The sequence below is a fragment of the Glarea lozoyensis genome, assembly GCF_000409485.1.
Source record: "Glarea lozoyensis ATCC 20868 chromosome Unknown GLAREA5, whole genome shotgun sequence".
Taxonomy (NCBI): Eukaryota; Fungi; Ascomycota; class Leotiomycetes; order Helotiales; family Helotiaceae; genus Glarea; species Glarea lozoyensis.
Window position 1 is genome coordinate 2256378 of NW_007361000.1, and position 21825 is coordinate 2278202.

General features: G+C 46.8%; 9 protein-coding genes across 9 annotated transcripts; 7 read left to right on the top strand and 2 right to left on the bottom strand.

Annotated features, from left to right (window-relative positions):
- Positions 1–99: 99 nt before the first annotated feature.
- GLAREA_04938 (Cupredoxin) lies at positions 100–2441 on the top strand (the record flags this gene model as incomplete). Its single annotated transcript, XM_008087315.1, has 6 exons — positions 100–182; positions 422–1189; positions 1237–1358; positions 1492–1755; positions 1809–1937; positions 1990–2441. 6 exons carry the CDS (start codon positions 100–102, stop codon positions 2439–2441), a joined length of 1818 nt encoding a protein of 605 aa, XP_008085506.1.
- A 2760-nt stretch (positions 2442–5201) lies between these two features.
- Positions 5202–6411, top strand: GLAREA_04939 (Heme-dependent peroxidase; the record flags this gene model as incomplete). Its single annotated transcript, XM_008087316.1, has 2 exons — positions 5202–5627; positions 5683–6411. 2 exons carry the CDS (start codon positions 5202–5204, stop codon positions 6409–6411), a joined length of 1155 nt encoding a protein of 384 aa, XP_008085507.1.
- Positions 6412–7274: 863 nt separating this feature from the next.
- Positions 7275–7646, bottom strand: GLAREA_04940 (Nucleic acid-binding protein; the record flags this gene model as incomplete). The annotated part of the gene is made up of 3 exons (XM_008087317.1): positions 7275–7336; positions 7440–7523; positions 7586–7646. The coding sequence occupies 3 exons, from the start codon at positions 7644–7646 to the stop codon at positions 7275–7277; spliced, it is 207 nt and encodes a 68-aa protein (XP_008085508.1).
- A 615-nt stretch (positions 7647–8261) lies between these two features.
- Positions 8262–9441, top strand: GLAREA_04941 (Periplasmic binding protein-like II; the record flags this gene model as incomplete). The annotated part of the gene is made up of 4 exons (XM_008087318.1): positions 8262–8355; positions 8407–8964; positions 9017–9157; positions 9206–9441. 4 exons carry the CDS (start codon positions 8262–8264, stop codon positions 9439–9441), a joined length of 1029 nt encoding a protein of 342 aa, XP_008085509.1.
- A 585-nt stretch (positions 9442–10026) lies between these two features.
- Positions 10027–10563, top strand: GLAREA_04942 (uncharacterized protein; the record flags this gene model as incomplete). Its single annotated transcript, XM_008087319.1, has 2 exons — positions 10027–10110; positions 10165–10563. The coding sequence occupies 2 exons, from the start codon at positions 10027–10029 to the stop codon at positions 10561–10563; spliced, it is 483 nt and encodes a 160-aa protein (XP_008085510.1).
- A 798-nt stretch (positions 10564–11361) lies between these two features.
- On the top strand, positions 11362–15586 carry GLAREA_04943 (uncharacterized protein; the record flags this gene model as incomplete). Its single annotated transcript, XM_008087320.1, has 4 exons — positions 11362–11543; positions 11597–13752; positions 13799–14191; positions 14295–15586. 4 exons carry the CDS (start codon positions 11362–11364, stop codon positions 15584–15586), a joined length of 4023 nt encoding a protein of 1340 aa, XP_008085511.1.
- Positions 15587–16011: 425 nt separating this feature from the next.
- GLAREA_04944 (SGNH hydrolase) lies at positions 16012–17608 on the top strand (the record flags this gene model as incomplete). Its single annotated transcript, XM_008087321.1, has 5 exons — positions 16012–16185; positions 16244–16788; positions 16840–17029; positions 17174–17445; positions 17509–17608. The coding sequence occupies 5 exons, from the start codon at positions 16012–16014 to the stop codon at positions 17606–17608; spliced, it is 1281 nt and encodes a 426-aa protein (XP_008085512.1).
- Positions 17609–17867: 259 nt separating this feature from the next.
- On the bottom strand, positions 17868–18172 carry GLAREA_04945 (uncharacterized protein; the record flags this gene model as incomplete). Its single annotated transcript, XM_008087322.1, has 2 exons — positions 17868–18048; positions 18123–18172. 2 exons carry the CDS (start codon positions 18170–18172, stop codon positions 17868–17870), a joined length of 231 nt encoding a protein of 76 aa, XP_008085513.1.
- An 832-nt stretch (positions 18173–19004) lies between these two features.
- GLAREA_04946 (uncharacterized protein) lies at positions 19005–21043 on the top strand (the record flags this gene model as incomplete). Its single annotated transcript, XM_008087323.1, has 2 exons — positions 19005–19479; positions 19536–21043. The coding sequence occupies 2 exons, from the start codon at positions 19005–19007 to the stop codon at positions 21041–21043; spliced, it is 1983 nt and encodes a 660-aa protein (XP_008085514.1).
- Between the last annotated feature and the right edge of the window lie 782 nt (positions 21044–21825).

Consider the following 21825-nt stretch of genomic DNA (forward strand, 5'->3'; position numbering starts at 1 on the left):
TTACTTGGGATATATAAGACATGGCGGTAGTCAAGCAACTTGGCAATTTCTTTAGATCGCCTGGGCACTTTAAAGTTCCGCATTCAATTACCCAGTACCATGTATTTCCATTGCGTAATTCTTGTGGCTGCAGCATTTTTGCACGCGGCCAAGGCTGGCATTGATCCATGGGTTTCTCCAGAGTATGTTGTCCTACATCATTCCAACGGCGGATAAATTGAAGATCTGCTTTTTTGAGTTCTTCGGCTCCCTTTTCTTTCGAATTTGGAGCCGAGATGCGACTGCTAACGCGTATCATGCGTCACACTGATCATTCATTCACGTCCAAACTCAGCAATTTTCAAAACGCCACATTGAGTTTTGCTGGTCACAAAATCGAGGAGGACTGGGTGTTTGGGAGATAAAACTGACATTTCAATAGATACAAACCCATTTTTCAAGTTGAACTACCTATTCCTCCAGATCTCCCGCCGTCCACATCTTACACCAATACAACAACCGGAAAGTCGATAGATTTCTATGAGATAAACATACATGCCTTCGAAAGTCAAACCTATCCTGGATTGAATACAACTACATATGTTGGTTACAATGGTATAGCACCAGGACCGACACTTCGTATGACAAAGGGTAGGGAAGCTGTCGTCCGGTTTGTCAACAATTATGATCGCAACTCATCTATACATCTCCATGGATCATACTCTCGAACACCATTTGATGGCTGGGCTGAAGATGTTACTGAACCAGGAGAATACAAAGACTACTACTATCCCAACGCACAACCAGTTCGAACTTTATGGTATCATGATCATGCACTCGGTATAACTGCTGTCAACGCATATTTTGGTCAAGCTGGCTTCTACATTCTTGAAGATCAAGCTGTATCAGATCGACTTGGGCTCCCTACTGGCAAATACGATATACCTTTGATGCTAGCCGGCAAGCAATTTCTTGCCAGTGGAAAGCTCAAATCACCTGAAGATGAGAGAGTCAGTCTATACGGAGATGTCATAACCGTCAACGCACAGCCTTGGCCTTATCTAAAAGTAGAGCCACGCAAATACAAGTTTCGCCTTCTGGATGCTTCCATCTCAAGGACTTTCAGTCTTTATCTCGTTGAAGACTCAAAACCAAAGGTTCCTCTAACCTTCACTGTTGTGGGAGCTGATGCGGGCTACACTGATCATCCGTGAGCTTTTCCTTCCCGTGTTCTAGGAGTCCACTAACACCGTGAAGTGTTCCGACCACAAATCTTGTCATTGCAATGGCTGAGAGATATGAAATTGTGATAGATTTCGATCAATACAAGGGCAAAAATCTCACCTTAATGAACTCGAGAGACTTTCAAACAAATCCAGGTGAGTACACTTACAAGCGTGGAATTGACTACACAAATCCTTCATTCGCATGTTTATAGCGAGTTTTCAGTCAGTTGCCTATAGTTTTTTTTTGGATTTTCAGTACCTGCGCTAAATCTTTGTTATGTTGAAGATTATCCTGCCACTGATCGTGTGCTTCGATTTGTGGTTGGGAACGATGTTACTTCGACTGTCAACAATGGAGCCATTCCTAGCCACTTGAGTGACCTCAACATGCCAGATCCACGATCGCAAGTCGATCAAGCCTTCACTTTTGAAAGAAAGAATGGCCAATGGCTTATCAACGGGATCGGATTTGAAGATATTGCGAATCGCGTGGTCGCGTTTCCACCTCAGGGTAAAGTACAGAGATGGCGTTTGACAAATAAAAGTGGAGGTGAGTCTGAATATATTTCATAAGCTAGTACAATCATGCTAATTGAAAATAAGGCTGGAGTCATCCAATTCATATTCATCTGATCGACTTCCAAGTTGTTTCCCGAGTCGGGTCGGGCCGACAAGGTGTCACACCTTATGAGGCGGCGTCCCTGAAAGATGTCGTATATCTAGGCACAAATGGTATGATATCTCTTTGCACCTACATGGATTGGAGGTCACTAACATGTAACAGAGGAAGTTGAGGTGATGGCAAACTTTGCTCCCTGGTCTGGTGTTTACATGTTCCACTGTCATAACCTCGTACATGAAGATCACGATATGATGGCTGCATTCAACGTGTCCAAAGTCGACTTGACAACTTTCGGCTATCCTGACACAATCAACTTCATTGACCCAATGGCACCGCTTTTCCGAGCAAAGCCAATCACAGGACCGACCGACCTCGGACAGATTCAAAATGTACTGCTTCCGTATTTCCAAAATCTCGATGCTTACCCTGATGGTCTTGTTATCGAGCAAGCCCTGAAAGATTACTACAAGAATGGGGGACCAAAGACTAGTAAGCCAGTCACATCGACTACAGTACCGACCACTTTAGCGACAAGTACCAAGAGTGATGATCCGCCGAAAACGACTTCAGCTACCACCAAAATTGAAGATAAGCCAAAAACAACGACAGCATGAACGGTATCCGAATCAAATGCTGTTGTCAGGGAAAAGACGGTCGTTGGGAGCTATTTGAGTATTTTCTTTGACAAACTCTTGTCTCAAATTGCTATCAGTGGAGTTGGGCCTGCTTCTATTGTCTCACATGTTGGCGCTCTGTCATCTAATCAATTCATTTACTCACAGACTTTCAACTTTCAACTTCATTTCATCAGACCATGGCTTAGATTCCAGCGTGATTATATCTCTTTGACATGCCATCGGGTTTCCAGGCTTGAACGCCAAAGCGTGTGGCTTACCTGGCAAGCCTCAAGATATAAGACTCGGTCCAAGCCCGATTCCAAGATGTCCCGTCCGACAGCCACGTCGGGGTGTCTTATTCGGAAGACGTTATGCCAAGTCGGAGCATCTAACATCTTAGACTTCTTGTCCAGTGCACCGATTATTCAATATTTCACACCCAGTGACTTGGAACACTAAGACGAAGCGGCGTGTGCTCGCTTAGAACGCAAAAAACGCCTCTGCGAACAAGTCTAGGTACAATCCTAAAGAGGCAATTATGCAGTCATGTCCAACTGGTAGGTGCAGATGCACCCTTCACTTCGCGACCATGTTTTGAGATGCATTGGCTTGCAAGCCACCAGCCCTCGCATCTCAGTCAAACCAACATTCTGTCTTTAATCACTCTCAAAAAACGCATGAAAAGTATAAAAAATCACAAGACATTCCTTCCACACCCTCAAACTCAATCGCGAATCCTCAGCTTCAGGCACCAGTTTCTCGCACCCCCCTTCGCCAGTTCATGCAAGTAAGAACACGGCAAGCCTCTCCCACATTTATACGAGTATTTGTTTTACAACCCGTTGGAATGGTAAAATACATGGAAAGCTCGTGGTTCGCTAGCGGCAAGCACTTGTGCATGATGCGGCTGAAGCGAGGGGAAGAACACCCCACATGGGAGCTGCAAACCAACGTGTCAGGACGTCCGTGGAACGTGAGATATTGCCAACCACGGTTGTTTCTGGGTGAGAATCTACGGGTGTTGGGGTCTGAAAATGGAGGATTCGGCGGATGGTGTGGTGGTTTCGGTCGTTGGAATTGGGAGGAGACTCCGTGCCTGCGCTGAGGCAATAGATTGATATCAAAAGACAAGATCAATAGTTGGTGGGTAGCTGGGCGAACACGGTAGACCTTAGATGTAAGGGGTTTTACGAAAGACAAGAATGTGGCGAGACTTTAAGATCGTTTCAGATCAAGCTTTCGATCTTCCAAAATTGCCTTCGACAATCTGCACACTCACAGGATATACCATCGCGCAACCCACCAAACCGGCCAATCGCGCGTCAATTCTCCATCTAGTTAATCATGCCAATTTCAATTCCCTCTCACAATTTCAAGAATTTAAACCTCCCGCATCCAAGGCACAACAAAGTACGTGATGTCAAAACACCTGTGAGAGGACGATTGTCAGATTGACTTTTCCCCTAATTGCTTAGCGAGACACTTGAAACTGTGCAAAACCGAGGAGATATGGCTTGGCCCGAAACCAGCATTAAGCTTGATTTTTCGGCGCTCGGGATTGGCCGAAGGTGTTAGTGTTATGAGAACCTCAACTTACCAAGTTCTATCATGACTTCATGATGGGAAATGTTATAATGCCAGGTGCTTGTGAGCAGGTAATGGATAAGACGGCGACGGAGAATTGTTGGATTTTCGGTAATTTCTTCTTGGTTCTTGGGAAAGTGTTGGGTTTCGGGATTTGCGAGATTGGTGTCGGAGATATTGTTTGCCTAGGTGAGACTATCTCGTGTTAGATTTCTCAAGTCTGGCGGCTGTGTGCAGGATATTTGGATGGCGAGTTAAATTATTATGAGATGATCTTATGAATTAGGAGTGTTTATTCCAGCTGCAGTTGTTGTTGCAAAGCGAGCGTCAAGTCTATGCACCTCTGTCTCATAGGGCTGTAGACCAACTTTTCCCACTTAGGTGTAGAACTCAAACCTACGGTACGACCAACATACATTAAAGTCAAATATATCCAATCATATCTACTTTTCTAAACACAGTCACAATGTGCTACACGCAAACTTACTTCTAATATCAGCACGAAAACGAGCTCTTTGAGTTTGTTCCACAAACTCTAACACTGGAAATTAACCAACAAATCCATCGCTGCACCAACACCACGGAACCTCGGAAAAGAGAACTAAAGAAAACAAGCTTTTAGCCACCTCCGATCACTGTACGTCCTAACCAAAACATATATCCCAATGCGGTAATCAGCCAACAGTTATGTCAGCGGAAGTCCGCTCTTTTGACTTCACAACGCTACAAGCGTACAGCATGCTGTTGCATCATGATTATCTCAATTTCGAAGCTCGTTTTCATTCGCTCGAATTGGGGTTAGTGCTCGTATTAGTTGCTTGTGTGAGAGGATTCCCAATTTCCCTGGGACGATCATGCTTGCTTCGAGCGTTGTAGTGGCATGTATGTTCCGGTGATTTGGATGCGATATTGAGAGGTTATGTTTCTAGAGAAACCGTTACGGCTGGCACGGATTGAGAAACGGCAAGATCGGGTTAGCAAGTATGTGAGGCGAGGGTTGACCGTTGGAATTGAGTTCTAAACTAGCAATGCGAGGTCGAGCTTTCGAGATATATAGACCTGTATCGCCCCCAGTGGATACTTTTTGTTCCCAGCCTCTCTTTACGACACGTGAGATACCGTTCGCTTTCAATTCCTTTCATTATCTCCCAATTTTCTCAAACCCTTTTCAAGATGGGTTCTTCAGTCTTTACTATGATAGTGGTGGCGGTATCCTTAGTCGAAGCAATGTCGCTTGCAAAGTTGGGTGAAGCAAGTGTGAACATGATCAGAGCAGCTCCAGATTTCGTCAGGCGTCCGTCGGATAAGCAGAATCAAGAACAGAATCGAAAATGGAACCGTCCTGGAATGCCTGGAACGCCAGAGGGTGATTGTCGACCATTTCCCCGCCCAAATACCGAGTGGCATCCAACTGGACCACCAGATCACGCTCATCCATCTTGGACACAACCAGCACAGACAAATGCTCCTCCAGTGCCTCAGCCAAGTACACCAGCAGGACAGTGTCCAGAAATCTGGCAAACAATCATCGCAGATCTGAGCAAGAGGTTTATTGGAGCTGATAGACAATGTACTGATGACGCACGAGCGGCTATCCGCGTAAGTTACACAGTGTACAACAGGACATAGAACTAGATACTGACTGCCTTAATAGGGAGCATTCCACGATTGTGCAACCTGGTCGGAAGACCAGGGCTACAGCGGCGGTTGTGACGGGTCGCTCGTCAACGCCGATGAATTCGCTGACCGCATCGAAAACACCGGACTCGCAGATTGGTCCGTCAAGGTCAAAGGACTGAAAATCGCTTATCCCAGTGTATCTGTTGCAGATCTCATCGCCGTCAGCGCCAGTGTTGCAATTGTCTCATGTCCCGGAGGTCCTAGAATCAAGACATATGTTGGAAGAAACGATAGCATGACGGGTTCGCAGCGTGGCGCATTGCCGAGCCCTTTCGCTGACGGCGAGACGAACTATCAGTTGTTCCTGAAGAAGGGAATTAACGAGACGGAATTGGCTGGATTGATGGGGGCACATTCGGTGTCCAAAGCTTTCGGGACATCGAAAATTACTGTTGGAGCTGCTCAAGATACCACCCCAGGAATATGGGATACTACATATTACTCTGAAGTCTTCAAGCCATGTCCAGGCATGACACCCTTCACGAGCGATACCAACCTCGCTCAACACCCAAAAGTCGGACCGGAGATGGCGAAAATGATCAACAACAAGGCCAGATTCGACTTCATGTTTACCAACGCGATGGAAAAGATGATGAGAATGGGTGTCCACCAGGAGAATCTTGTTGAGTGTACGAATTGGGTTCCCAGGGGAACCAACAGCAGAGAGATGAGAGGAAATGCGATCAACGCGAGGATCCGCTGAAAAGAGACGGGCACAGAAACAAGTAATTCAGGCAATTGGGATTTAGATGGTGCTGGCGAATGGAGTCTTGGGAAAATATGTGCTCAATACGTTGAGCAAACACTTTTTCATTCATAGTTACATAATAAGAACGACTTTTATACATTCAAATTTCAAGACAGAAACCTTTGAGCACTTGCTGATGGCAACTGGCTTAAAATCTAATGTGATAGGTTCCAAGCGGCATTTCTCCCAGTGTCGCATTTGGACAGAGATATCCACAAAAGACGGTCATAAACCGAGAATCTAATGAAGATTGTCACTTTACGGCCACAACCGGTCCTGTGATTGAAGCCACCGTCCGGTAATGGACGAACCTGTGGCCTGCCAGATTGGTTTGTTGCCAACCCAAGAATGAAAAAACCAACGGGAAATAATGTAGATGGCATGGATGTGCAATACAAAAATAAGAGCTCAAAGCTCTCGATTAATGCAGGGATTTCAGGTTATGGTCCTAGAAGGAAACCAGGCACTTATTGCAGTATTGCCACCGTAAGGGCCACATCTGGAGATGTTTCCAGAGGCCTCTTTTTCGATTCGATGAAAATGGACATGTTTGAGTGGCGGTTGGCCCATCGTGCTTTCTGTCGAAAATAAATGCTCATCCCTCCCAGAACCACCACTCACTCGTTGTACGTCACGTTCACGTCGATCGGTCAGATCCAGTGCGATTTGCTTGGTGAAGAACTGGTGTATTTTCGGCTTCGAAGATTGCCTTCCCTCAATTGAGTATCTCAAAGTACACGCCCGATCCCGTAGCAAATTGTATGCAGACACCAGTCAATGAAATTCCCATTTTCCCCACACCCAACTTCCCAACCGAATTATCTTAATCGTCTAGCTTCACGTTCGGACTCCAGCAGGCAGAGAATGTCATCCTCACGGACTATTTTAACAGTTAGTATGCCACTCATTCCAAATTCCATCGCATTGAGCCCTCAAATATTCCGACTCGTGCTGGTTCGTCCTGGTGGAGTGGAGGTTCGTACCTGGGCCCTTGACGTTGCGGATAATGCTTCTGGTGGTATCGTCCATGAACTCGACTCTGACTTGAGTGACACCTCCACGGGAACCTATAACCCATCAGAACCGCTCACAATCGCTCGTTTCGCTATTCCTTCCATGCGTAACATACCAGTTCGGCCCAAAACACGGGTGACCTTGACAAGCTTGACGGGGACCTTTGAGGAATCCATATTTGCGATCTGAAGATGTTAGCGACTTGTTGAAATAAGGTGTCTCGACAGGTACTGACTAATGAAGATGCGCGTGGATTGTCGGGTTGATGGATGTGTAGTTTTGCTGTCGACGACGATATTAAGATTCGGTCACGAAATTTGGGATTGTGGGAATTCTGGCACTCGCTAAAATTTAGTGATGGGCGCTTGGACCATCTGGGCAGCTGCCCATGGTGACTGCAGCGGAAAAATAGAGGTCCCGCTCCGAATGAGGAAGGTGGGGTGCCAGTCTCCCTCACTCTCTGTGGTCTGCCGAATGTGGACTTTCGCATACACATCACAGTTCTTGCTTTCCAATTGAAAGTCGCATATCTTCACTCGTGCTTGGATTCGGTTTGTCCACAGTGTTTCACCACCTGTACGACTTTGCACTTGAGCTGCGGTGCTACATCTGCCTAAATACTGTATATCAATTTCAGCGACTCAGGTGCTTTGGAAAAAAACTGCCCCGCAGTCGGAGTTCTTTGTGTTGTTTAAGTTGGGCGTCAACGAAGTGTATAACCAAGAGGGCGCACCCATAAGAGTTGCGCAATGGATCTTGTAAATCAGTAAGCAATTCAAATTCTTGTAAAAATGCCTTTACTAGGATTAAATCTACCTGATGTTGAACTTTTGGCTAACAATCCAAAAAGCTTAGAGGGGAGGTTGCTGTTTGCAGTCCCTAAGAGTGAGTCAACAAAACATCCAATTACCGTTCGGATCTGACATTTATGTGCAGAGGGAAGGCTGTTACAAGCAGCACTGAACCTACTCGAAGGTGCTGATATACAGTTTCGAAGAGAAAACCGGCTTGACATTGCACTCGTCAAGAATTTCCCAATCGCGCTCGTTTTCCTACCCGCCGCCGACATTCCTACTTTCGTAGGCGAGGGCCGAGTTGATATTGGTATTACTGGACGGGATACTGTAGCAGAGCATGAGACTGGTGTGGGGCAACTAAGAAGAGAACGGGCAGAGTCAGGAAACAGCACACCGACCGAAGAAGATACCCATCAAGGATGTGAAGAGGTAATGGACTTGGCATTTGGTGCTTGCAAATTACAAGTTCAGGTTCCGGAGAAAGGACCATACGCCAAACCATCGGATTTAATTGGCAAAAATATCGGAACAAGTTTCGTTCATCTGGCAGAGGAGTACTTTCTGAATTTAGAAAAGGAGGCCGATGGAGATGCTGGAGCAACGCAGCGAAAGCTCAAGACCAAAATAATCGAATTGAGTGGAAGTGTAGAGGCGGCTTGCGCGCTTGGTGTCGCAGATGGAATTGTCGATCTCGTGGGTAAGAAGAAGAGCAACATCCCTTCGCTGTAATGCTGCTAAATCTGGGCTAGAATCGGGCGAGACTATGAAAGCGGCTGGGCTGAAAGCAATTGATACGGTTCACTCGAGTATCGCAGTATTGATCAAGTCGAAAGCTCCCTCGAATCCACAGCTGGTCGATCTTATTGCGTCGAGAATTAGAGGTGTAATCAGTAAGTGCGAGTTGATGGCTTACGTTCCATATATGCTAATTCTGTCAGCCGCCCAAAAATATGTTCTTTGCCAGTACAACGTGGAGCGCAAGAAGCTACAGGAAGCTGCCAAAATCACCCCAGGAAAGCGAGCACCAACCATTAATGCTCTTGAAGAGGAAGGCTGGGTGGCAGTCAGTTCCATGGTAGAAAAGAAGAAGATTGCTACCGTGATGGATGAATTAACAGAAGTTGGAGCAACAGATATCCTAGTTTTGAACATTGCCAACAGCAGAACTGGATAAACTTGCTGATGTTGGAGATACCCTGCTAGATCAAAAGTTCGTCCAGCTCAAATAATGAAGACAGAAATAAAAATAAGACAATGGAAATCGTAAATCCATAGGAGAGCCACTGGTGAACGTCGGCTACAGGTGAAAGGGGGAGGAGGGGTCTGGCCAATTGATCGTCATGGCCCCTGCTTTTCAACCTTGGAACCTTGCAAGGCTTGAAATAGCTGATGAATACGCTGAATACGATGGGTGCGCAGCATGGCATCCAGCCTATTCTATTCGACACGATGATCAATGAACTAGAAAAGTCTTTCAGGCTCTCCAACTGAGGAAGTTCAAGAGTCGGTAATGAACTTAATAACCCTTTTGCCTCTGTTTGACGAGCCCAACTGTCAAATCTTCGTGGCTCGTACCTGAGACAATGACGTGACCCCTGCACTCACACCTTCAAAGCTATCCGAAGCTATCCGATAATTTTAATTATAACCACAGTTCCCCTCTGTACTAAGGACATGTTACCCTTTATCCAACTGCTCTACGATTCTTCTCCAACGTGAGAATTCATCAATACCAAAGATACATGCGACATAATCCACAATGGCCTCCAGACCAACTTCCCCGCGATCAGCCCTAAAGAACCCTTTACCACCAGAATCCCCCAAAGAAAGCGCCGTCTCAAGAGTTAGTCCCCTTCCCATTCCCCTTTCACAATCCCTCCTCTCTAACTAAACAAAGCTCCTCATAGCCCCCCTAACATTCATAACCTTCCTCGTCTCGCTCGCCCTTGTCGACTCCCATAACACCGCCTTGCGCTCCTCTTCTCCGCCTAGCACACTCTGTCGTATACGGAATTTCCTCCACGGCCTGGTGTTTAAGGAGAAGGAGAATCCGTATGAGAGGGTGAGGAGTCCAGATGCGAAGGGGAAGCGGAAGGGGGAAAATGAGGGGAAAGAGGAGGGGGAGAAGTGGTATTGGCATAGTAAACAGAGACATATGATGAAGGCGGAGATGGATGATGCGTTTCGGTTGAGAAATAGTGTTGCTGTTGGATTGTTGGCGCTGGGGATGGGTTGTCTAGGGGGGATTGCGGTGGGTGTTGGATGGCTTTGGGGGTTGGTGAGGAGTTGGGTTTGAGTAGGATGGGGAGGGGTTATGATTTGGATGGGTAATGTGGAGTTTGGGTTAGGAGATGTATATTTGGGTTTGGTGTTATGTTGGACTTAAATGGTGTCTGGGCATAGGATATAAGTTGTTGGAATAGTGGCTGGATGATTTGTCTGGCACAGATCTGCTCGATAAGTACTCCTCAAGGGAAAGAGAACTTTGGACTCGTTCTGGCGCGATTGGTGTTTTCGACCTGAATAGTATATCGAAGGTTTAATGAAGCGGAAAACAATCACTGAAAACTAATCTGAATACAGCATTCTTAATTGACTCCAATATAATTCTACTGGAAGGTGAGAGAAGAGCATTGATGGACAAGGAGAAATACAAGATCCGGCAACGCGAGAAGGTATTCACTAGGCGATTATATATGTCGGAACTTTCGTTTATCTAAATACGCTCAAAGTAGTCTGATTATCTAGAGACAATTGACATACGAATAATATACTTCGTTAGTTTGATAGAAGAAATACCTAGGTACCGCGTTTCGTCTGCTTATCGTACGAAAGGTACCTCGCAACCCCACCAGTGTCAATCAAAATAGCCGAGAAAAGTCAATGCTGGTGGGGACAAAAGTTAAAGTTCGCGACGCGACCTTAGACGTGATCTCAACTTTCCAAAGCTTCGCCTTTCCCGCCCCGTCGATTGATCTGATCATCTACATATCAATGCTTTGCCACGATAGACCTTACGAGTAATTTTGCCCAATGCACTTATGAAACTCTTCACCAGCTTCAATATAGCCGTGTCTTGCTAAACTATATCACAATGGCGACCATGCTGCCCCCTCAGCTACCAGCTTATTCGCTGAGAGTACAACTGTTCTCGCCCACCGTGCTTACGACTTCAGATCGACCTGTTCGACTATTCAGAGTGGTGACTAAACCAGACGCAACGGTGTGGGAGTTTTGCGAAGAAGCTTCGCGCATTCATGAAATCAATTATGGAGAGTATGTGCCATTGTACTCCCGATGTGGTTCTGGCTAACATATATTTGTGCCAGCCCACTCAATATCAAGAAGTGCCAGGATGAAGAGGGATTTGATATCACAGGCAGTGAGATAGTGGGCAATCTTTTTACAAACACTGCGACGATCCGTATCATTCAAGCTGCCACCCATCCTACCATTCGCGATTCTGTTCCCCCGACTTCAGCTTTGCGATACAATCATTCCCTCGATCTGAATAAGTCGAAACTAGGCAAACGAGCGAGAGAGTCAAGCGTTGCACGAAGAAGCGCAAGTCCTGCGAGTGCACCAAGGTCGAAAAAGAGACAGAAGGTTGCAGCACCCGATCCAGACCAACCCCTCCCGTCCCGAGAAAGTGCAATACTGGCAGCGGAGAACAAGGTCCCAGTTGGACACATCCGAGGAACAAACATCATACCCAGCTCCCAGGACTCTGTCGATCTAGACAGCAGCGACAGGAACCCTCCTATACCACGAACCATGAGAAATAACAGCCATTTTGAAGTTCCTGGGACACCGTCACCATCCCCCTCTCCTCCAGAAGTGCGCCCCCTTGTTCCTAGTCAAACTGAGGCTCGGAAGCGACAGTCTGCGACTCGTCAAACGAATAGACCATCCAATGTCGAACCACCAAACGAAAGCAGAGTACAACAAGGTGAAACGGCTGTACGAGGGCAATCGGCAGTTTCAAATCCTCCACGATCGAAAAGTGCCAGTTATCATATTGCACGGGCGACTCAACGGGGGACATCAGTATCAACTGCGGCTACCAGTCCTCTGTTTGAACAGGTAGCTACTGCCAATGCCACTTCCAACGGTGCCACAGTCAATGGAACAGCCAGAAAACGCTCTGAGTCCGTGAATAATGCTCATCTGGGTTCAGCTGAGAACTCAGCAGCCAAGCCTGCGGCAAGTAGCAGTAAGAAGAGCCCTCTGCACGTTCATGATCAAAGTATATATGACGTTGTCCCGTCAGACAACGATGAAGCGATAGCAACAATCTTAAACTCGAAGAAAGCTGGATTGAAGATGCGACAGAGTCCGAAGAATGGCCTTCCGGGTCTGAGCTTTGTCAAGGGTAAGCTCAATACACCCCCAAGCGTGCCTCGACGTGCTTCGGGCTCTGGAGGCCAAGGCTCTGTCGGGTCACCTGGAGAATTGCCTTTAACGCCACGGAGCAAAGTTCGTTCTGACAAGGAGCGCCAAGAAGCTGCCGATGTTAAGAGGGCGAAGACATTGGCAGCTCAAGCAGCGGAGCAAAGAAGAAAAGAAGAGAAGGAAAAGAAAGCTGCTGAAGCCACGAGAATTGCTGAGGAAGAGAGAGCGGAGAGAGAAGAATTGGAAAGACTCGAGGTTGAGGACCTTCGAAGGGCGCAGGCAGAGCAAGCTAAGTTTGTGGAGGTTAACCGTCTGAAGAAGGAACGAGAGGAGCTTGAGGCGCGTCAGAAGCAGGAAGCCGAGGAACGAGAACGTATGGAAAACGAGAGGATTCTCAAACAGCAGCAAGCGAGAGAAGCGAAGGAAAAGAAGGACCGGGAACAAAAAGCCGAACAGGAAAGAATTGAGAAAGAGAACATACTCAAGCAGCAGCAAGAAAGAGAAGCTAGAGAGAAGAAAAATTTGGATGCAAAAGCTGAGCAGGAAAGACTTGAGAAGGAGAATGCTGAAAAGGAGCGCGTCGAACAAGAGAGATTGAAAAGTGAAAACGCTAAGCGAGCTCGTGAAAGCGAGAGCCCTGCTCTTCCAAAGAAATCCGCTGCATCGCGAAGTAATAGCATGAAATCTGCCTCTCCTCAAGTGGTTTTGCCGCAAGAGTCGCGAAATCAAATTAAAAGGTCAACATCAGGCACGCCGGGTCGGCACAGAGCTTCGTCTTCTACAGCATTCATTCCGAGCACTAGAAAATCTTCTCTCAAGGGCGGTGCTATCCTTCCGTCTAGCTCACCATCTCGGGAAATTAAGTCTCCGATCCCAACATCTGCTGGAACTGGAATTGAAGCCCAAATGCCCCTCCCAAAACCCAAAGACAGACGAATCTCTTTTGCTTCAGATACAAAATCGGATACTCCGACAAAGCCTGTTGCCCCACTCAAGGTCCCAAATTCCAGCTCTCAAAACTCAGTCACTCCTAAATCAGACAATGCTACACCTTCAGCCTCTTCTACTCGTAAACGGAATCCGCAAATCACTAGTGAGTCTATTGCCCGTGTATCAATATTGAAACTAACCGTGCACAGAAATCGTTCCCCCTCAAAAACAGTCACACTCACCCATCCCTCCACCGCGCGTTGGACTTTTCAAGGAAAGAAGCGCTACCCCGGTTGTCCCGCCAAAGAAGACGCCATCTCCAGCACTCGATGCAAAAGCTTCCCTCCAACCTACGAAGCCACCTGTCAAGGGAACACCCACGTCAGCTCCAGCAATTCCGAAGGCTAGCGCCAATTCGAAAGAGCCTGCTGCTCCCACTAACGACAAGCAGACGGTGAACATATCATCAGACTCGGAGTCAGAGTCAGAGTCAGAGTCAGAGTCGGAAGCTGGATCTGAATCTGGCTCGGAGTCGGGTGATGATGAAGAAGACGAGCCAAAAGTTGAGAGTGAGCCAAAGGCTGACGCTTCGGACGAGTTAAGTAAGTTACTTTTTTCTCTGATTTTGAAATCGATCACAACTTCAAACTCAGCCTCATGGAAAGCGTCTGCAAAAGATAGAACGAAATACTAACATTTTTCAAGAAACCTTGAAACCAACAATTACTGAAGAGTTGCCTGAAACAGTCGTTCCGGGTGAGGACTCATCCGATGATGAATCCGAAGAGGACATTCCAGCTGTAGTCACACCTGAAAAATTGGCAGCCCGAGCTGAACGGCTGAGCCGATCCCCTAGTGTGAAGAAGTCTTCGGCAGAGTTGACTAAAGCGGCAAATGGCGACGACGAGGAGGAGGAGGAGCCTGAGGAGGAAGAAGTAGACCACACAAGCAATGCATCGTCTATACGCGAGGCAAGTAGGTCGCCCATAATATTTAGTCAGCATCCACGGACAGCCCACGGAGGAAGGCCGAAACGAGCAGCATCCGTTATATCTGATAATAGCTCCAAGGGGCCAGAAGCTCAGGAAGATGATATGCCTGACGCTCAGGTTGAGCACTTAGACTCTGAATCTGAAGAAGAAAAGGATGCAGATCAGTCATCTGATGAGGAAATGGTAGATGCACCCACTGAAGTCGCAACCACACAAGCAGAAGATGCAAACAACGCCGAGAGCTCGTCAAGTGAGGATGACGAAGAAAAGCATGTCCCTGAGTCGAGTCCCCAGTTACCACAACATAAGCAGCTCCCAAAAAAGCCCACTACCAGCTCGGATGAAAACAGAAGTAAGGATTACACCAAAAGAGACAGTGGGGACACTCAAGACGAACTAGCACAGCAGCTGACTTCTGACGTGTATGAAGCACGACCAAGTGTAGTTTCGAGTTCGATCAAATACCCTCCTACCTCGAGTATGGTTCAATCATCTCGGCCCCCGCCCGCAATGAAGTTCGGAGCTAGTTTAAAGCAACTTCATGCCTCACAGCCGAGGGTTCCGTCATCGACTCGAAGTAGTGTTACAGGAGCTCGTGCAGCTCCCAAAACACTAAATGAGCAATTCGAGCAAGAAACGTCTCAAGATGAGAGTGACGATTCATCATCTTCGTCGTCGGAAGAAAGTGAAAAGGAGCGTGCACCTTCGAAATCGATTCCACCGCTTTCACAGACAACAAGCACGAAGAAAGCGAAACCTGCTATGCCCGACTCGGACTCGGACTCGGACAGCTCAGTCAAATCCATAGACGAGGAAACTCGCCTTCTTAACGAGTCGAGGGCAAAAATTCAACGCGACACGAAGATCAATCTCAACATGAAAAACAGTATCCCGAGGAGCTCACAACCATCACAATCTCAGCGGCCAAAACCAGGCTATGGCAAAGCTACCCCCAAGAAAAAAGACCCCTACATCACTGGCTACAAATTTTCTCAGCCGCGGTGAGCTTAAGAGTACAATTGACGTATATTCGATGTCTAGATCAATACTGCTAATGAATAACGAAAATCACTGTAAAAGAATTGCTTTGGCTTACATAGCTGTTTGTTACAAATGTTGAACTGATTGGCTTGGCAAAGAGGCTGGATACGGGGTACAGGCTGTTTATATTGTAATTAGGCTGAGGGAATATATGGATCGTCACTGTACAGGAACGAGCATTTAACAATGTACTACTTATTACCAGCAGCCGGGAGCACTTCCAATATGGGTACTTGACTCCGTTCAGTAAGTCCAGTTTTTGCTTGATCATGCGATGAAGCTTGTCCCACATTGCATCTGTGGTATAAATGTGGTTCAATTCCCGGGTACCTGGCTACTCCTTTTCTTGGCTTTGAATTGAGGTTATTGTATTGTATATTTGGTTCATGATGATTTCTGTTACTCAATTGCTGTCGCTGGCTGCTGCCTTCGGTGCATTGTGCACTTCAGTAGGCGCAAATGCAATTCCTCTATCGACTCGTCAAGATACTAATCACTGGGTCACATCATGGACTTCAATGCCTCAATTAGTTGAGCCCGATAATCTTCCTCCATCACCCTTTGTAAGTCTCATATCGATTAACTTTTATGATCGAAAATACTCCATACTAACCTTTCTAGAAATCCGGCAACGCAGTCTTCAACGACGCCACCCTCCGCCAAACCCTCCACATGTCCCTCGCCTTCGACCGCGTCCGCCTCCAAATCTCCAACACCTTCGGCGGCACCGACCTAACCATCACCGCCGCCTCCCTCGCCCTCCCGCGCACCGACAAAGCCGGCGTCAACAACATCCACATCGAAACCCTCAAACCCCTCACCTTCTCCAACGGCTCCCCTTCCATCACCATCCCAAAGGGCAAAACCGCCTACACCGACCCCCTGGATTTCTACCACATCGCTGCCCAAAGCACGCTTTCCGTGTCGCTGTATCTGAAGAATGGCCAGAGTGGCACGAGTATCACGGGACACCCTGGGAGTCGCACGACGAGTTGGATGGCGAGTGGGAATAAGGTTAATGAGACGGATGTGACGGGGGCGAGTACTAAGCATTGGTATTTTGTTAGTGCGGTCGAGGCGTGGGTGCCGAGTAATACTTCGGCGTTGGTGATTCTTGGGGATTCGATTACGGATGGGAGGGGGAGTACGGATGATGGGAATAATAGGTATGTTATTCTTTGCTTGGGTTGTGGATTTTGTGGGGCTGATGGGAATAGATGGCCGGATATGTTGTTGGCGAGAATGCCAGCAGCTGGTATCACTAATGTAGGTGTGGTTAATCAAGCAGCGGGAGGCAATGCTGTTCTTTCTGGCGGTTTGGGACCGACGCTTCTAAGCCGCTACACACGCGATGGCATCACACAACAAGGCGTGAAATACCTCATGATCTTCGAAGGCGTAAATGACGTGCGTAATACTTTTTCTTTCCTCTTCCTTCTAATCTTTTCCCTGTATCCTACCATTCTCCTTCCACCCTCCTATTCCATCCCCCATCCACCTTCCCCATTTCCCCTCTCCTCCCTTCCCTTCCCATTTCTAACCCCATCACAGATCGGCGGTTCCTCAACCGACGCCTCAACCCAATCCTCCATCGGCGACCGTCTCATCTCCGCATTCAAACAAATCACCAGCGACGCCCACAAAGCCGGGCTTATCACCATCGGCGCCACCATCACGCCCTTCGGCGGCAGCGGCCAGAGCTATAGTAACCCTGAGCGCGAGAAGACGAGGGTTAAGGTTAATAAGTGGATTTTGAATTCGGGGGGCGCGTTTGATAAGGTCGTGGATTTTGCGGCGGCGGTGGGGAATCCGGGGAATGTTGCGTAAGTTTTGATTTTTGTTCTTTGAAAAGGGGTGTTGAGAAATAGATGCTAACTTGAATATAGGCAGTTGGCGAATAAGTATGATGGGGGTGATCATTTGCATCCTAATGTTGATGGATATATCACTATGGCTAATGCTTTTGATATGTCGATCTTCAAGTAAGAGGTCAAATAGTGTGATCTCGTATATCATGCACGAAACATTCCTAAATACCATACTTGAATACAGGGCTATGACCCCAAAAGCGCTAGTGCTGAGTTCAATTCATGTGCATTCATTCAAGAATTGGATGTTAGGCCCCTCGTCTCATTTCACTGTTTGTATCCAAGAAATAGAACCCTCAGGTCTTAGCCTTCTCAACAGTGGGTAAGTGCAGGTTCTAGGCGATCACCACCGCCTGAATGCAACGCCTAACTCTAAATCACGATTTCTTCTCCCATGAAGCCTGCCATTTGGCAACAAACTCCTTAGATTCGTTGGCTTTGTCCTCGACTAAATTATTAGCGCTATTGGACTGCGATGAAATCGAAAGTTTCTCGGTGATAGTCGGAGGAGCAGCGAGGTAGTCGTTGAGCATTGGGGTGTCATTTTTGTTTTCGACACTATTCTGATGTTAGTCAAAGGTCCAAAAGAGGTTTTGGATGCATGAGGACTGGTAAATCGGCGATTCGCTTACCTCCCAGGATTTTCGCGATCGACATTTAGGGGATCAGATCTTGTCGACATGATTAAAGCTTTGGAATTATTCTTGCCTTGGTTCGTCGTTTGTTTAGCAGAACAAACAGATGTTTACTCCAACATCTCATGGAGCGATACTTATACAATTCTCCCATAGATCGACCATAGTGCTTAGATACTCGCTGCTTCAGAGCACAACTCTGATTCCGGAAAATCTTATTCATTTCGACATTACCACAATTGAACTAAGCGCAAACCTTTGAACACAATATGGTGCCAAAACACAGATGTTGAGGATGAAGCATCACCACGCTGGTGCCTTTTGATCCTATTGGCTGTCTACAAATTGCCTAGATGTGGACATTCTGCACCAATCACATTGAAAAGCACAGTGTGCTTTCATCGGCGCCTAGTTCTGCAATTCCGCCCCATTGACTTGGAGAGCCTCGATCTCAAATCCTCACGAACGCATCGTCGCAGGGCTTGTCTTCCTGTCAAGTCCTGAACTCAATTTGACCTAGATCTGTTCTGCTTGCGTTGCTGATGAGAATTCCATAATCGCATCCGACATCGTGCTTGCGATACATCCGTCGCATTGTTCTACCTCTTTCCTCGTCATTCAGGGAAACCTCGTTAAAGCTTCTACCATATTTCCACTCTCAGCACTGAAAAACTCCAGACTGATAGGCCATTTCTATGTTCTTTCCAAGAGCGCAAATTCCACAGCGGATTCCAAGTTGTGTATATAATCACGACCGACTCGGACCCGAGGTGAGTAGTAAATTGAACTCCTCACTGACCTTTCCATACATTCCAAGAGTTAATCATTTGGCTCTAGTCACCAGAACGGCGATAAATAGCTATAACGACGAGTATTAAGATGCTCCGTTATCACTGTTCAGTGCGCGGACTGGGTTACACCCTAGAGCTAGATCTCAGAATTCATGAGCAACTCATACATGAGACGATCCACGATGCCCGAGTGATTCATCCAGGCCCTTTGGCCCGTCGAAAAGAACCACCAGTACACATGCGCAAACGACATGAGAGTACTGGAAACGCCACTCCCAAGAACTCGGTTCAACTGAATCAAAGATCGGCCGGCGATGTAGTCGAGGTGCAGAAAGATCAAGAGAGGTTTGAAAAGGAGTCTGAACACCAAGCATTGATCCCAACAGATGGTCATGCACCTTCCTCCTACGATCACTCTCACCCTCTTACCTCAGCCCCAGGAATTAAATCATCTTTCATTCTATCACGCAGCAAGCCAGTCAACTCATCTTCAACAGATGATCTTCCCTCTTTGCCTACATATAGCGCTACAGAAGGGGATATCTTTCATGACGCAAGGGAAAGTGTGTGAAACCCTCACAGCCCAAGTTTTGATAACAGCTAATGACACTCATTCAAGAGTTAACGGGTCTCATTCAAGAGGGAATGACTCTTGATCAAGAGATAATGACTCTCAATCAAGAGCTAATGACTCTCAACCAGGACACGCTGAGTAATATCTCAGCACTAGGTGATTCCGATTTAAAAAAACAACTTTCTTCGAGGAGCCAAAACACTACGCGAAGTACTGCCACCATAGAAATCGGGTCACCTGCCTTTTACCCAGTAGATTCGGAAAGCTGGGAAACATGCCAAAACAACCCTTGCTTCTTATCAGAAAATTCCCAGGCTTCCCTGAAAATGAGCTCTCCGGAAGATTCATTGGACTCTGACATGTTTTCGATATCTGACTGTTCAGACAATTTCGAGACAAATGAGTGCGAAGGAATGTTACATTCAACGGTCAATAAAGTCGCTGATCAACTATATGCTGAGTTTTGGACTTGCGCCCAGAACCAATCATCTCCAGGTAATAAAGAGCAAAACACTGTTCCGGCTTTCAAAACAACCACGTCTGCTCATAGTAGGAGCGCTTTGTCATCTGGTCAAAAAAGGAAGTTGACACGTGATGACGAAGATGGCACAGGTGAAGACGATTCCCGACCGCCACGCCTGAAGAGAGGAAACTTTAGTTTAGACGCGCAGGACCAGAAAACATTCGCGTGTCCTTATTGGAAGAAGGACGCAACCACACATAGTGCATGTAGTGGATTTGAATTGAAAAGGATTCGGGACGTCAAATTACATCTCTGTAGAAAGCACACGCCTAAATTCTATTGCCAGCGGTGCCAATCAATTACTTCCCCGAATGAGGAGAGTTTGCAATCGCATGTTTTCGGAGGAAATTGCGCTCCAAGAAAACGTATCTTAGGAAGCTGGGTTTCACACGAACAGCGCAATGAACTACACAAGAAGTCGAAGTCAAATACCAGTGTAGAAGATCAATGGTATAGAATTTGGGAAGTGCTATTCCCAGGACTCAAGAGACCTAGCTCGGTCTATGTGGACAGTGATCTTGCTATACGAGTGCGACACTTTCATCAATATTGTGCGCGGCAAGCCCCTATCACAATAACGGAAGTGATGGAGTCCGACCCCGCTTGGCTAAACTGCGATATCACTGAAGAACAGCGTCGGGATATTATGCGTAGATCCATCGCTGAAGGCATCAACAACCTATTTCGAGACTGGCTCTCAGATAGCTCTTCGTCTTCAAGAAGCCCAGAACGAGAAAGTGAAGGGAGGATGTATGATTCGCGGTTTGAAACACCGGAAAGTTCAAATGTTGATAGTGGTAATGAAATAGGATTTCAACCATCTTCAAGTGAGCCAATCGCCCAAAGGGGCCACTTGTCTCCTCCTATCGGTAGTTCAGTAGAGAATTTCGGTTTCCAGCCAGTGGCAGGGGATGTTACCGCAGGAACACTTGATCTGCAATCGGACCTGATGACTACAGCTACAATACCCACACAGGCTGCGCCACCTTCTTCGTTTGGCTCTATGGATGGATGGCAAGAGGATGGTTGAGAAACTTACATGAATACCTTTGACGCGGATCATCTTAACGATTTCTCGACAATTTACGATGCTAATTCAGTTGAAACGTCGGAAGATCAGTCGGCGTATCCTTCTTATCCCCACGAAGATTGGACAAACAAAAGAAGCGATTGGAATTGAAAGATGGTCTTTGTTATTTTCATTCGTCTTTCGACTACCAGCTAGCTTAGCCGAAGTCATCTTAGCGATATTTAGGGGGTTGAACACCCACTTTTAACGCACGTGGGTGAAGCGCCGACCCAATCGGTCACTTCCGAAGTTGAATTCTCCTCTTGCAACATGTCGACCAAATAGTAAGTTTGAAAAAGCGCACGCTTCGATGTAAACAAGTGAGATATTGACTGAACAGCCTTCATAAGGCTTCAGTCAAGAGTTTGGACTACTTGTTAAGTACACTTTTTCCTGGCGACACCCACGACAACATTTATCATCAAGTCGGCTGCTGCTCCAGATCTCGTTCAACATGTACTCAACTTCATTTGTCGTTCTACTCTCGAGCTTGATTCAAATCAGCTGCTCCAATCTCTACACGTCCAAGTGTTTCGCAATTCGCTCTTCAAAAAGTCCTCCACGATGCGGCCGCAATACTTAGCGAGTATGTCAGTTTGAAGAACCAAAGTAAAACAGCAAACTGGATGGAATCGTACCCTGGCTCGACACTACTTGTTCACATGAATCTGCCTGGTGCTCATGATGCCGCAACATGGAATTATAGTCAAGCGAGTCGACGCCTTGAAGCATGTCACAGATCG